Consider the following 14,472-nt stretch of genomic DNA (forward strand, 5'->3'; position numbering starts at 1 on the left):
TTGGTGAAAAAAACAAGAGAAAAAAAAGAGTACTTTACCATATAGTGTTTTATAATAATAGCCCAGATCTGTATTTTAATACCAATTCAAAGATTTTTAAAATAGTTCAGAAAGGTTCCCTAGGAGAATAAGGTTGAGAGAGATAATAAATCAGCCATGATGGAATGGTGGAGTAGACTTGATGGGGTGAGTGGCCTCATTCAGATCCTACATCTTATGGTCTTAGATAGACTGATGACTAAGGAGTAGGGCATGCTTGCTTTCATTGGCCAAGGCATTGAATATAAGAATTGGGGTGTCACATTATGATTGTACAATACACTGTTTATAAGGAGTTTTTGCGATCTCCTCGTGACCAGGTGGGTTTCATCCGGGTGCTCCAGTTTCCTCTCACATTCCAAAGATACACAGGTTAGAGTTAGTAAGCTGATTGTGATTGAGACAGAAACAAGAACAGCATTTAAGAGGCATAGAGGCATAAGAGGCATGCAGGGATATGGAATTAAAACAGCTGTAGTATTAATATAGTTAGGAATGATGGTTGACATGGATGTGGATGTCCATATCTTTCTATGAAGGATGAAGGATGTCTTTCTATGTTGTATGACTCTGACTCAGTTAGAACCTTCCAGCTCAGGGGAGTTAGAGGTAGAAGGAGGCCAAAAGGAGGAGTCAGGAAGTTCTTCAGCGCCTCTTTTTGCATGGGTGATTCCTTTGGAGGGAGGGATCGGGACATCATGCACATTTTCATAGAGAGGGAGTTGGAGTGGTTAAGGGTGAGGAATGAGTTTGGGTTGCACTGGAGCTGATAGAAGGGTTGAGAGGAGAGGAACCAATGCACTGTGGGTTATATGTAAAAGTACACACATGGCATACATCACCATGCCACCACTTAATACATGCCTATCTCACATATGAAAAAACAAAGTTAGATTTACATCCCTGGCTCTTTTGTATTCCTTTAGCTTTTATGTTAACATAATAGATGGTAGAAGGGAAGACAAGCTTTAATAGCTCCCAGCTTGGAGCAGGGATAGTTGTTCAAGAAATAGGCAAGAACAGGCCAGCCAGGACAGCATTCTGCCAGCTACACTGCAATTCTCCAGAGGAGCATTGCTTGGAGAGAGGCCTTTTTGTCTGGCCCTGATGTGGAAGTCACAAGGTGACAGGCTGGAAATGAAAAGTCCAATTTTCTGATGAACAACTCGGATATTGTTGTAACTGTGTTTTACTCATTGAAAAAAAAATTGATTTGCAATTGCTTTACTGTACAATTGCACTTCTAGACAAGTACTTCCAATTCTCTCGGGCCTATTCTGAATGGTCAGCCCTGTTTTTTTGCTTCAGTCTATGGAGTGTGAAATCATAGCATAACCAGTAATGTCTGCTATGTTACTAATCTGAAACATTGTGGAAATGTTAATATAATTTTCTTTAATTTGTTTCAGGTTTGTAGGTTTAACTGGAAATTAAATATTTGCCTGTTGCATAGAAACCAATGAATACATTCTCAGAGAAAATAGTGTTTCGGGGTCTTCTGGGGAAATATGTTAGGTAGGATCTGAATAAAATTGCACTAGATTAATTCTTGGCAGATGGCTCAGCAAAAAAAAGTGACTTTCACAGGGAATCACCAGCTATCCTGAAACCAAGGTTAGTAATGTGATTTGGTCTTTTACCTGCTATTGTATGCAGAAGGCTCTCGAGAGAGAGGTGGAGGAAACCTCAGAAGGAGAATAACTACAAACATTTCTCCTGTTCTGTTGGTAATTGGGTAAACAGTGAGCCAAATGAAGATCTGAGTGATGGTTGTTGGGCTATGCACCTTACTGGGGGAAAAATAGAAAAGGACATGGGATGGAATAAACAGTTCATTTTTATCCACGGCCTTTTACATCATGCCGGCTTCATTCACTAATCCTAATCAATTTCAATTTGATAACATACAGTACAATCCCATCCTAAATCAGTGCCTTCTTACTGTTGAATTAGAACATTGCAGCACTGCACCTCTGGAATACATACCCAAGTGGACAGACAAAGATTCATGAATTACCTTCTGCAATCTCAGTTACATTTATGTATCCAAACGATGCCGTCCAACTCAGTAAAGTAAGATGTCCTGCTTCTGCATGTGAGCCATCCTCCCATTGCTATTTCCTGTTATCCGTTATCCCTACTGCCTGATAAAAATCAGGTGTAAGTGGAGACCTGTCCAGACCATTCATTCATTTATTAGTTCCATGCTGTCAATATAAGAACTGACTCTGTCTATTTGATGTTGATATATATGTGATGTGCTATACAAACTTAATTCTGTTCTATATATTAAAAAACACTTGCATTGAGCCAATTCTGAAGGATTAAATGTATCATTCTTTTTTATAATAATGAGTATTGGAAAGGGTGCAGAAGAGAGCCAGGAGACAATTCCCTGATAAAGCATCTTATGAAGCTAAACTAAAAGAGATAGCTCTTCATTATGGTTGATGGGGGTGGATTAGAATTTGATCAAGATTTTGATGGAAGAATTAGTCTGTGTTTATGTAGGAATTAATGAGGGCTGGGACTAGCAAACTTCGGTTATATAATAGCAGAATTAGATTAGTTGTTTTGAGGAGGTACTCTTCCCAAGGAACACTGAGCCTGTGGAACATGCAGCCTCCTGTACAATGAATCTTAGAACATTAAGCACCATTAAACGATAACTGGATTTGTTCTGGTTGATAATAACATTACATTCACAGAGGCAGGATCAGTTTTGATCATCTAAAAGAATCTGAAATGTTTTTACCCCTCAGCTTTTAAAAAATTTTCATCTGGCTTTTCAGCTCTACAAATAATTGCATAGCTTCTAGATAGTAGCAAAGGAAGGAAGCATTACAATGTGCAGAGCAGATTTGGAGTTAAATGAAGGAAAAGGCAAGTCCTCTCCCTTTCCTTCTTACTGTTCGTGAATAACTTTAACTGAGCATTTTATGCATGCTTTGAAAGGGAGACGAGCACTGTAGTGATGCAGATTCCCCACTGCATCTTTTGACCCTACGATCTCTGTCTCAGAGGTGGATGTCCGAAAAGCCTTCAAGAGGATGAGCCTTCATAAGGCATCAGGCCCTGACGGTATACCTGGCTGGCTACTGAAAACCTATGCCAACTAACTGGCTGGCGTATTCAAGCACATCTTCAACCTCTCACTGCTGTTGTCTGAGGTCTGCACCTACTTCCAAAGGGCAGCAGTCATATCAGTGTCCAAGAAGAACATGGTAGTTACCTCAATGGCTATCGACCGGTAGCACCCGCATCTACCGTAGCAACATCCTTCAAGAAATTGATTATGGCTGGAATTAACTTCTGCTGAGCAAGGATCTGAACCCGATGCAGTTCACCTACTACCACAATAGGCCTACAGCTGATGCAATCTTACTGGCTCTCCAGTTTGTTTCTTAGCATCTAGACTGTATTAATTACACCTTAGAGTTCAATACCATCGTCCCCTCAGTATTAATCACTAAGCTAAATCAGATCATCAGGAGACCACAGTCAGCAAAGAACGGTGATAACATCTCGTCAGTGACAGTCAACAGAGTCGCACTTCAGGCCCACCGCTCTACTTTCTCTACACTCACGACTGTATGGAGAAGCATAGTTCAAATGCCATTTATAAATTCACAGATAAACTGCCAGTGATAAAATCTCTTATGGCAATGAGGAGGTGTAAAGAGTGAGATGGATTGGCTGGTTGAGTGGTGTCACAACAACCTCACACTCAAAGTCTGCAAGATCAAGGAATTGACTGCGGACTTCAGGAAGGGGAAGTCTGGAGGACAGGTGCGGGTGCATTCACAAAGCAGGGGTGCCAATGGCTTTACATTTTTAGAGTTTGGGAGAGAATTCCTGTGTCATCAAAGACTTGTGCAAATTTCTATAGGTACATAGTGGAGAGTATTCTGACTGGTTGCATCACGGCCTAGTCTGTAGGCTCTGACTCAAAGGATTGCAGGAGTTTGTAGACTCAGCCAGCCCCATCACCGGCACAACCCTCCCCCCCCCCCCCCCCCTCCAATCAAGGCTATTTTCAAGAGGTGATGTCTCATGAACATGGCATCCATCATTAAGGACCCTCACTAACTGAGACATGTCTTATTATTGTCAGGGAGGAGGTACAGAATTCTGAAGATCCACACTCAACAATTCAGGGACAACTTCGCCATCACCAGATTCCTGAACAGCCATTGAACCCATGAACTACCTTAATATTCTCTTTTTTTTTGCAATGTCTATTTATTTTGTGATTTATAGTAACGCTGTGTCCTTGCATTGCACTGCTGTTGCAAAACCAGAAAAAACCATGTCATGTAAGGTAGCGTAATAACCCTGATTCTGATGAAGAAACCAGGTTTACGTGGTTTTTGACGGAGCAGCGATGCTAGTTGCACTGGCTTTTGTAAGTTTTGTTGCTTGGAAGATGTTCCTGGATGGTAATGTAAATTACAAAATACACTAGAGTCATACAGCATGGAAATGAGACGTTGAGCTCACCCCACCTACCGTCAGGCAGCAGCTATGGAGGGAAATAAACAGTCGGTGTTTCTGGCCGAGACCTTTCACCAAGACTGGAAGGAGCTGGAGCCAGAATAAGAAGTTCGCACCTGATGAAGGGTCTCAGCCTAAAGCACTGACTTTTTAATTTGCCTCCATAGATGCTGCCTGATTTACTGAGTCCCTCCAGCATTTGGTTTGTGTTTCCAGCATCTGAAAAACCTCTCGTGTTCCAAGTGAGAGGTTAGGTGCAAAGGAAGCCCTTTCAAAGAACAAAGAAACCAGATTTTAGTGTAGGGATCTAAAAGATTTATTTGAATTTAGAAAACAATGTGCTAGTGATGCAAATTGTTTGAGAAATGCCAAAGCTGAAACTAATACAAAGAGATTCTTGTTGTTCAGATTTCTGAGAGGGAAATGTCTGAAGAATTGAAAAAGCAACATAGTAATTGCACAATTTAAATGAATGGAGTCATTTAGAAATAGCAGCCCAAAGGACAAAGGCAATGCACTTAGATGCGAAGCAATCTTAAAGGTTAACAGCATTTGAGCAAAGTTGTCAACAATAGTGAGAGAGTAAATTATGAGTAGAACAAGCCACTGAAAGTAATTGATGTAAAAATAATTGAATGGGGATGTTCCTCAAGACAAGCAAAATAAACCCACTGAAGCTCTAGGAAGATCATGATAAAGTTATGTCATATGGAATATGCCCAATGGGTCAAATAGATTTCTCCTATTTTAAAGTGAAAAGACAAAAAGTGTTAAGTACAGGAATTGTTCAAAATGAATGAGAGAATGTAAACTAAGTAAGTGCAGTATAGCCCAGTCCAATTCTCAACCTCTTGGTCTCACCCACAATCACTAGCCCAATTTTATATACCCAGTGACCTTTCTTTCTCTGACAATGTTCCTTCCTCTGATACCACTCTCCTCATAATGCTCCAGTGATGGCCATCATCACTTCCAATGAAGTTGCAAGTATCCCCAATGCTACCATCTCTTTCACCCTTCTACATCTCTGATGTTTCTGTCTCTAATGGGCTTTACTTTTCTTTTCTCCCTGACATGATTTCCGTTCTTCTCTACTCTGTAATAGTGAAGCTGGGGGAGGAAAGGTCTTTGTCCATGACCTCGTTCTGTAACATGTTGCATACGCTAAAATTGATGGATGAATTGGCTGGCTTGATTCACATATTTGCAGTTATTATTTTTATCTGCAATGGATAAACATCTTATTTCAAGCTTGTATATTTTACACTACTGTAGTTGCACCAGTCTGGAAGAAGCTTATAGAAAAGTGCAATACACACAGGAGTTTGAGGAGAAAGTAATTCACCTGCATCTTACTCCACACTGCTTAATTATATTTGATTGGAAATACAGTAAAATAATTATCTCCTGAATAGTTTTCAAGGTTACTGTATTAACACACTGCTAAAAACAAGAAAACTTGAGCTACTGTGACTTAATTACAAATCTTACATTTTAACTGAGTCATGCATTTGTGGAGTCCCTGTGACTTTCAGTAATGATGTTTTTATTTCTGATTATGTCATCTCACCTTGACCTTCGCTTAAAAAGCCACATGTTGACTCAGTTCAGAAACCTTGCAGACTGCTGAATAAAACATAATGTTGTTATAACTTATAAGGTGATTTTAACTTTCCACATAGTGAATGGGACTGTAAAAGAATTAGCTGGGATAGAGTTTGTTAAATGTATTCAGGGAAGTTTCCTTTATCAGTACATAGAAATCCCAATGAGAGAGTCTGTGATTCTGAGACAAGAAAGGTGACAGAAGTTTGTGTAGGAAAACATTTTGCATTTAGTGATCATAATGCCATTCATTCCAAAGTAAATATGGAAAAGGATAGGTTTGGTCCATGGGTTGAGATTGTAAATTGGAGAAAAGCCAATTTTGATGGTATCACGGAGGATCTGGCAACTGTCGATTGGGACAGCCTATTTTCTGGTAAAGGTACACTTGGTAAGTGGGAGGCCTTCAAAAGTGAAATTTTGAAAGTACAGAGTTTGTGTGTTCCTGTCAGAATAAAAGGTAAAAATCACAGGTTTAGGGCACCCTGGTTTTCAAGAGCTATTAAGGCCCTGATTAATAAAAAAAAGGGATGTGAATCGCAGGTATAAGCAGGTAGGAACAAATGAGGTACTTATGGAATGCAAGAAATGCAAGGGAACACTTAAGAAATAAATCAGGAGAGCCAAAAGAAGGCATGAGGTTGCCCTAGCAGACAAGGTGAAGGTAAATCCAAAGGGATTCTACAGATATATTAAGAGCAAAAGGATTGCAAGGGACAACATTAGTCTTCTGGAAGGTCAGAGTGGTAATGTATGCGTGGAGCCAAAAGAGGTGCAGGCGATCTTAAATGTACTTTTGCATCTGTATTTATTTGGAAGATTTACACAGAATCTATAGAAGTGAGGCAAAGCAACAGCGAAGTCAAGCACCTGAAACAGATTACAGACGAGCTGTTTTCTATCTTGAGGCAAATTAGGGTGGATAAATCCCCAGGGCCTGACAAGGTGTTGTCTTGGATCCTGTGGGAGGCAAGTGCAGAAATCATGGCGGCCTTAGCAGAGATATTTAAATCATCCTTAGTGACAGGTGAGGTACCATAGAATTGGAGGGCAGCTAATGTTGTTCCCCTGTTTAAGAAAGGCTCTGAAAATTTACCAGGAAATTATAGGCAGGTGAGCCTAACATCAGTAGGGGGAAAGTTATTGGAAAGTATTCTAAGGAACCAAATATATGAGTATTTGGATAGATGGGGACTGATTAGGAAGGCTCTGCATAGCTTTGTGTGTAGTAGGTCATTTCTAACTAACCTCATAGAGATTTTCAAGGAAGTTACCAGGAAGGTTGATAAAGGTAAGGCAGTGGATGTTGTCTACATGGACTTTAGCTAGGCATTTGACAAGGTCCCAGATAGAAGTTGGTCAAGAAGGTTCAATCGCTTGGCATTTAAGATGAGGTAGTAAATTGGATTAGACATTGGTTTTGTGGGAGAATCCAGAGAGCGGTAGTAGATGGTTGCCTCTCTGACTGGAGTCCTGTGCTAGTAGAGTGCTGTAGGGAGTGATGCTGGGTCCATTGTTGTTTGTCATCTATATCAATGATTTGGCTGATAATATGGTCAAATACATCACTAAGTATGTGGATGCCACCAAAATTGGGGGTGTAGTGGGCAGTGAAGAACGCTATCAGAGCTTCTAGTGGCATCTGGTCCAGCTGGTAAAATGGGCTGATAAATGGCAGATGGAATTTAATGCAGACCAGTGTGAGGTGTTGCACTTTGGGAGGACCAGTCAGGGTAGGCCTTACACAATGAACGGCAGAGCACTGAGGAACATGACAGAACAAAGGAATCTGGAAATACAGGTCTATAATTCAGTGAAAGTGGTGTCACAGGTAGACAGGGTTGTAAAGAAAGCTTTTGGCACATTGACTTTCGGAAATCAAAGTATTGAGTACAGAAGGTGGGATGTAATGTTGAAGCTGTATCAGATGTGGGTAAGGCCTCATTTGGATTATTTTGTACAGTTTTGGTCACCTTCCTACAGGAAAGATGTAAATAAGGTTGAAAGAGTGCAGAGAAAGTTTGAAAGGATGTTGCCAGGACTGGAAGACCTGAGTTAGAAGGACAGATTGAATAGGTTTGGACTTTATTCCTTAGGAAGTAGAAGATTGAGAAGAGATTTGATAGAGGTACGAATTATGAGGGGTATAGATAGGGTAAATGCAAGCAGGCTTTTTCCACTGAAGTTGGGCAGGACTACATCTAGAGGTCATGGGTTAAGGGTGAAAGGTAAAAAGTTTATGGAGAACATGAGGGGAAACTTCTTCACTCAGAAGGTCATGAGAGTGTGGAACAAACTGCCAGCACAAATGGTTCAGGTGAGCTTGATTTCAACATTAGAGAAGTTTGGATAGTTACATGGGTGGCAGGGGTATGGAGGGCTGTGGTCCCAGTGCTGGTTGATGGGAGTAGAATAGGCAGTTTAAATGGCTCGGCACAGACTATATTGGCCAATGGACCTGTTTCTGTGCTGTAATTTTCTATGACACTATGGCTCTATTACTCTACACTGAATCTCTCAGATCTCCCATGATGGAGCTGCCTGCACCTGTCTGCAATATTCATTTTGACCCAAAAAAGTCTACAATTCATCTCCTCCCACAGATGCAGCTCGACCTACGGAGTTCCTCCAGCAGATTATTCCTCCAAAAGCTAGTTAAAACTGTTTCATGATACTGATTTGTCATATAAATGCCAAGATGGTGGCGTGACGCAGCTTGCAGCGGCCACTCTGGAGTTGATTATCTATTATTTGTGAAGTGGGTGCTGTGCACAATCATAGTCGATTGAAAACGGGCGTGGGAGCACGGAGGAACATTGGGAAATCTCCAGGAAGACCTTCTTCGTTGCTGCTGCTGCTGTGAGGTCCGGAACTCTGCTGGGAAGAACAGGACCCCAGTCCCCGGGGTCGCGTTGTCGATGGCCGTTGGCGGGGCCATCTTAATATGCTTGGCAGAGGATGGTGCTTGGAGAAGCTGTGCCGAAGGGGATGGTCATCGGCTCGGAGGTTCGACGGACTCGGAGTCCGCTACGGTCAGATCGCTTTTGGTGTGTGCTGCGTCTGCGAGGCTGGGTTCGACAGAGCTTTCATTGTGTGCTGCATCTGCGAGGCTGAGTCGGGCGGCGCCGTGTAAGTGCATAGTGGGGGTATTCCCTTCTGCTGCCGGCGTGGGAATGCGAGTCTGTCAGGACCCTGTGGACTTGTGGAAATTGTGTGGTGATTTCTTTTGAACTTATAGTCCTTTAACATCTTTGGACTATTTTTACTGTGCCCATAGTTTTTTTTCAATTATGCTATTGTTTGCACTGTTGTAACTGTATGTTGTAACTTTAGTTTTTAGTCTTGTTTGTCTGGTGGATCTGGAGCTCCTTTCCGGGGAACGCGCTAAAACAGTAGCGTGATATTAATACGCAGCAGCCTCTCCGGACTCTGGATTGGGGATTGCCAAACGTTATGTGGATTTTCTGGTGGAGTCTGTTTTGTCATATGCTTTTGTGATATCATTCTGGAAGAACGTTGTCTCATTTTTTAACTGCATTGCATTTGTGGTTTCTAAATGACAATAAACTGAATCTGAAATGATGGTGACAGACTTTATGTTTCAGTATTTGAATATGTCTTTTTTTCTGGTTCTAATAGCCAGAAGATGCCACTTTGTTTTTGCTCTCTTACTGTATTGCCATATCCTAAAGCTCAGAATTTTTGATCACCTTCCCACCTTCGGATTGGATTGATTTCTACTAGAGACATTTTGTACTAATGTGCTTTCTATTTATCCCAGGGCTAATTTGGATACTTGTACTATTAGGAGATGATGCAGTATTCAGTAAACTAAAGATATTCATTAAACTAAACCTTTGACATCAAAGCATCATGACCTAGATAGTTTGACTTGATGAATATTTTACATCACGGGATCTTATTGTGCTCTGTTTTCATATCACGAGTATGTGGCATGTTGTGACCACAGTGCTTTGAATTACGTAGTTAAGCAAATTTGGCTTTGTTGAGAGATGCTGCAGTGAAGTGACTTTGGCATTTTATTCTGCCTTTACAATTCAGCACTGGCCTTTCAAAGAGCAATTTCTCATGCATCAATGTAACAACATTTCCATTTAGGTTCTGCACTCCTCAGGTTCAGGAATAACTGTTACCTATAGCCATCACCTCGTCATACATCTCTACTCTATATTGATTCTATGACCCACAGACTCACTTTAATAGACTCTTTCCAACTCGTTCTCAGTATTAGCTTTTGATTTTATTTGCATTTTTTTCCTGTAAGTGCCTGCAAAATATAAATCTCGGGGTGGTATATGGTAACATATACTGTATGTACTGGATAATAATTTTTCTTTGAGCTTTGATTTTTCCCATTAGTCATTCTGTTTTCTCCTCCCCCCCACCCCCCCCCAGAAAAGCCAACAAATTCTACCAACTAAGATTTCGTACTCACTGTTCAAATTTCCCTGTAATGAACAAAGATGAGCTCTTCAGTATGGGTTTGATTTGGCCCAGGTAATAGGGACTGTGCCAATGCACTGCCTTATCATGTTGCTGAGATTGCATTTCCTAATCTGTTAAACGGTGTGATTAAAACAGCTGATCTGTTCACTGGTCAAATAATTTCACCCTGCCAAATGCTTCCCTTTATCAGATATTGCACCAGAAACTGGACTAATTTCTGTTTTCTTCCATCTTCTCCTACAGGAATGAGAATGTTTTACACCAGTTCTGCTGCCCGGCAGCTGACGCAGATCAGAAACTCCCCTCAAGTGCGCATTCTTCCAGGTATGTGCAGGGATTTTCTATTTGCCAATTAAGTGGAGGGCTGCGAGGAGGTGAAGTGAAAGGAGAAGCAGCCGCCAGTAATGTGACCTCTCCATCACTGCTGAGAATCTAACCACACTTGGACATCAATAAATCAACCTGCTGCTTCTCTGGGTCATGTTCAAGCAGAATCAGATTGGTCTGGTTCTGAAACTTCGACCTGAAGTCCCATCATGTTACTGTAGCCTTGAGCTGTGATGTTGGGACAATATGAGGTATTGGTGCCTCTGTCCCAGCTTCAAGTGCTCTGTAAGTATTTCATGAAATGCCAAAGCACTGTTCGGTGTTAGATCAATCACTTTTACATTGTGTAATGCGGCTGCCATTTTGGAGTTTGGAATATTGCATACCCAGCAATGCTGCATAAGATAATGCATAATTGCACATTGATGTTTTAGTTGTTTAAACATGTTTGTAATCAAGCCTTATTGATTGGAAAGATCCTGGATTTAAGTTCAATATTGCATCTCTGAAGTAATTTATCTTCACCATCCTTTTGTTAAACAGAGAGAAAGCAGCCAAGGTTTTTTTTTCTGCATTGCTATCCAGTGGCTGCTTATGGAAGTGTATCTAGTTGCTGCTGTGGAAAATGGGAATAGACTGACTTGGATCATCAATATCAAAGATATTGTTGTCATTGTGCTGGAAGACTAGTCACTTCAGTTGAAGTTTCTGGAGAAACACTTACTCCCTTGGAGCTTCACAAGGATTTAGTTGGCTTAATAAGAGAAAAGAATCTGAAATGCTTTGTGAAATTGCTTTTAAACTAAATGCTGTTGTTTGGCATAGATTCTGTTTAGTGATCTCAGATGGATATGTCTGAAAAATGTAATACAAATAATAAAACTCAGGTGTCCCTTGTCTGTCCCTTGAAATTACAGTACTTAAATACCCAAACACCACAAACTCAGATGATCTTCCAAGCAAAGCAAATGAAAATGTTAGCAAATACCATTAATATTGCCAGATAAAAAAATGGGAAGCTCTTCTCCAACACATTCAGTTCACTGAATCAAGGCCAGAAGAGATGATGTTGAATTCCCTCCAATAGCCTACTTCAGTAGGGTGATATCCCCTGCAGCTAGAAGTCGAATATCTCTTTAAAATAATCTAGTGACTTGATGATCATTAATGGAGCTGGCACCCTATTCCAAAGAACCATTTTCTGGGGAAAAATAGAACCATGTTCTGATATTTAACTTGGATCTGGTGTTAGTCAAGTAAAAATAGTGACAATGGAGTCCTCCCAAATCAATTACATAATCTTTTCATACTCTGTCAGCCGGAATAACATTCATTCATTTTGATCATCATAAGTATCTTAATTGGACCACACTTTGAATTTCTATTTCACTCCACTACTTTGATAATTAGGGTACTTTATACGACAAATGGATCTAGTAGACTTCCTCCCTATCCTTTACAAAATCTTGATATCACTTATGATATGAACTGACCAAAACTGGGCATAACAATTCAGAGAGGTAACCTGTAACCTTGTGTTAAAATGATTTTGCCTGCCTTGTCCTATAATTAAATGCTTAATGAAGGCATTCCAGTGCCTTATTTATGCCGGATACTGGAAAATCAATTTCTGAGCACCAATTGAGAATTAGAGAACAGTATGCACTGGTCAGAAGCTTAACAGTGCATGATTCCAAATCGAATATAATATTTTGCCTCATGATTTGGCAATGGGCAGTGCTAGCCGGCCTGTGATAAGGTTGAGAGCAAAATTCTGGTTCATGATCAAAGCAGGCCTGAAAATTGGGATTTGGATCCAGAGATCTGAGGGCTGAATTCCTGGTCAGAATTAAGAGCTGGGCTTGTAAGTATGGAATGAAGGTTGGGAACATTCATCCATAGAAGAGGTGTGGTGGGAATTGTACCTGTGATCAGCAGAGCAAGCAAAGACCAGGCTAGCAATGCAGGGGTTGGAAGAGGGGTAAAAGTAGAAAATGCTAGAAAGAGGAACAAATTTAACACTTCAGCTTGAAGATCCCGTATCAGGACTGGGAAAGTAAGAAAGAGTTAGAGTTAGGGGTGGTGTGATGGGTTGTTTCTTTTTCATTTAGTTGGAATGACATTTGGGTTTGCAGGCAGATTGTTGAGCAGTCCAGTGCTATCAGGTTTGGGGATTCAGTGGTTGTCGGGACAGGAGTTGATGGTGGGATGTGGTCTTCAGCCTTATGGAAGCACTGTGGTAAGAATTAAGTTAAGGAAGAGAGAACCGTGTGAAATTGTTCTCAGTGTCACACTTCATTGACTAAGACCTGCTCAGGCAGAGTCCTTTAACTAGTAACAAGGAAATCACGGGCTTTGCAATAGATGTGGTAATTTCCCAATTTTCTTTAATAAATACTTTTCCTAGCAATTATATAGTCTAGTGCACATGATCAATGCTATACGTGATATAATTGTTAAGTCTTGTCTCTGCCAGTCAAAAGCCTACATTTCCAACTCTTCAAGATCTTCCCTTTATGGGTAGGAATCTGCTCAAATGATGATGAAAAATTCCTGCTGGGAATTTGGCATTGTCATTTTTCTGAAGTTCTGGTACAAATGACTCAATACCATGAGTTATCTCAGTCGATATTTATTTTCCAGACTGAAAATTATCATTAAAATAGCTTAAGCCTTTTGGGCTTTTGGGAATGGAGAAATTTTAAAAAAGAATTAAATTACATAAAAATATATAAATTAGGAGGAGAAATAGTCCACATCTCCTGTCATAAGATCATAGTTGACTGATTATGATATCACATTCCTTTCAGTATCTTACTGTCTATCACTGGCTATACATTTTCAAAGCCTCTACAATCATCATCCTGTGAGAATTCTGAGATGCATGACAGAGAAAGAGATAGAGAGGGAGAGATATACAGGGAACCGTACTCTCTGCGGTCCTGTTCACCCTGTACACATCAGACTTCCAATATAACTCGGAGTCCTGCCATGTGCAGAAGTTCGCTGATGACATGGCCATAGTGGGATGTGTCAGGAATGGACAGGAGGAGGAGTATAGGAAACTGATACAGGACTTTGTGATATGGTGCAACTCAAACTACCTGCGTCTCAATATCACCAAGACCAAGGAGATGGTGGTGGACTTTAGGAGATCTAGGCCTCATATGGAGCCAGTGATCATTAATGGAGAATGTGTGGAGCAGGTTAAGACCTACAAGTATCTGGGAGTACAGTTAGACGAGAAGCTAGACTGGACTGCCAACACAGATGCCTTGTGCAGGAAGGCACAGAGTCGACTGTACTTCCTTAGAAGGTTGGTGTCATTCAATGTCTGTAGTGAGATGCTGAAGATGTTCTATAGGTCAGTTGTGGAGAGCGCCCTCTTCTTTGTGGTGGCGTGTTGGGGAGGAAGCATTAAGAAGAGGGACGCCTCACGTCTTAATAAGCTGGTAAGGAAGGCGGGCTCTGTCGTGGGCAAAGTACTGGAGAGTTTAACATCGGTAGCTGAGAGAAGGGCGCTGAGTAGGCTACGGTCAA

The 14,472-nt window shown here is 40.9% G+C and overlaps 1 protein-coding gene across 3 annotated transcripts in view; it reads left to right on the forward strand.

Moving 5' to 3' along the window:
* Positions 1–14,472, forward strand: part of LOC140734818 (IQ motif and SEC7 domain-containing protein 3-like) — a 371,261-nt gene that overhangs the window by 91,176 nt on the left and 265,613 nt on the right. For all 3 annotated transcript variants that reach the window (XM_073059384.1, XM_073059385.1, XM_073059386.1), the window contains exon 2: positions 10,849–10,929. In XM_073059384.1, coding sequence (XP_072915485.1) covers positions 10,849–10,929 — 81 coding nt within the window. The remainder of the gene's footprint in view (positions 1–10,848; positions 10,930–14,472) is intronic.

The sequence above is a fragment of the Hemitrygon akajei genome, chromosome 10 (assembly GCF_048418815.1).
Source record: "Hemitrygon akajei chromosome 10, sHemAka1.3, whole genome shotgun sequence".
Classification (NCBI taxonomy): domain Eukaryota; kingdom Metazoa; phylum Chordata; class Chondrichthyes; order Myliobatiformes; family Dasyatidae; genus Hemitrygon; species Hemitrygon akajei.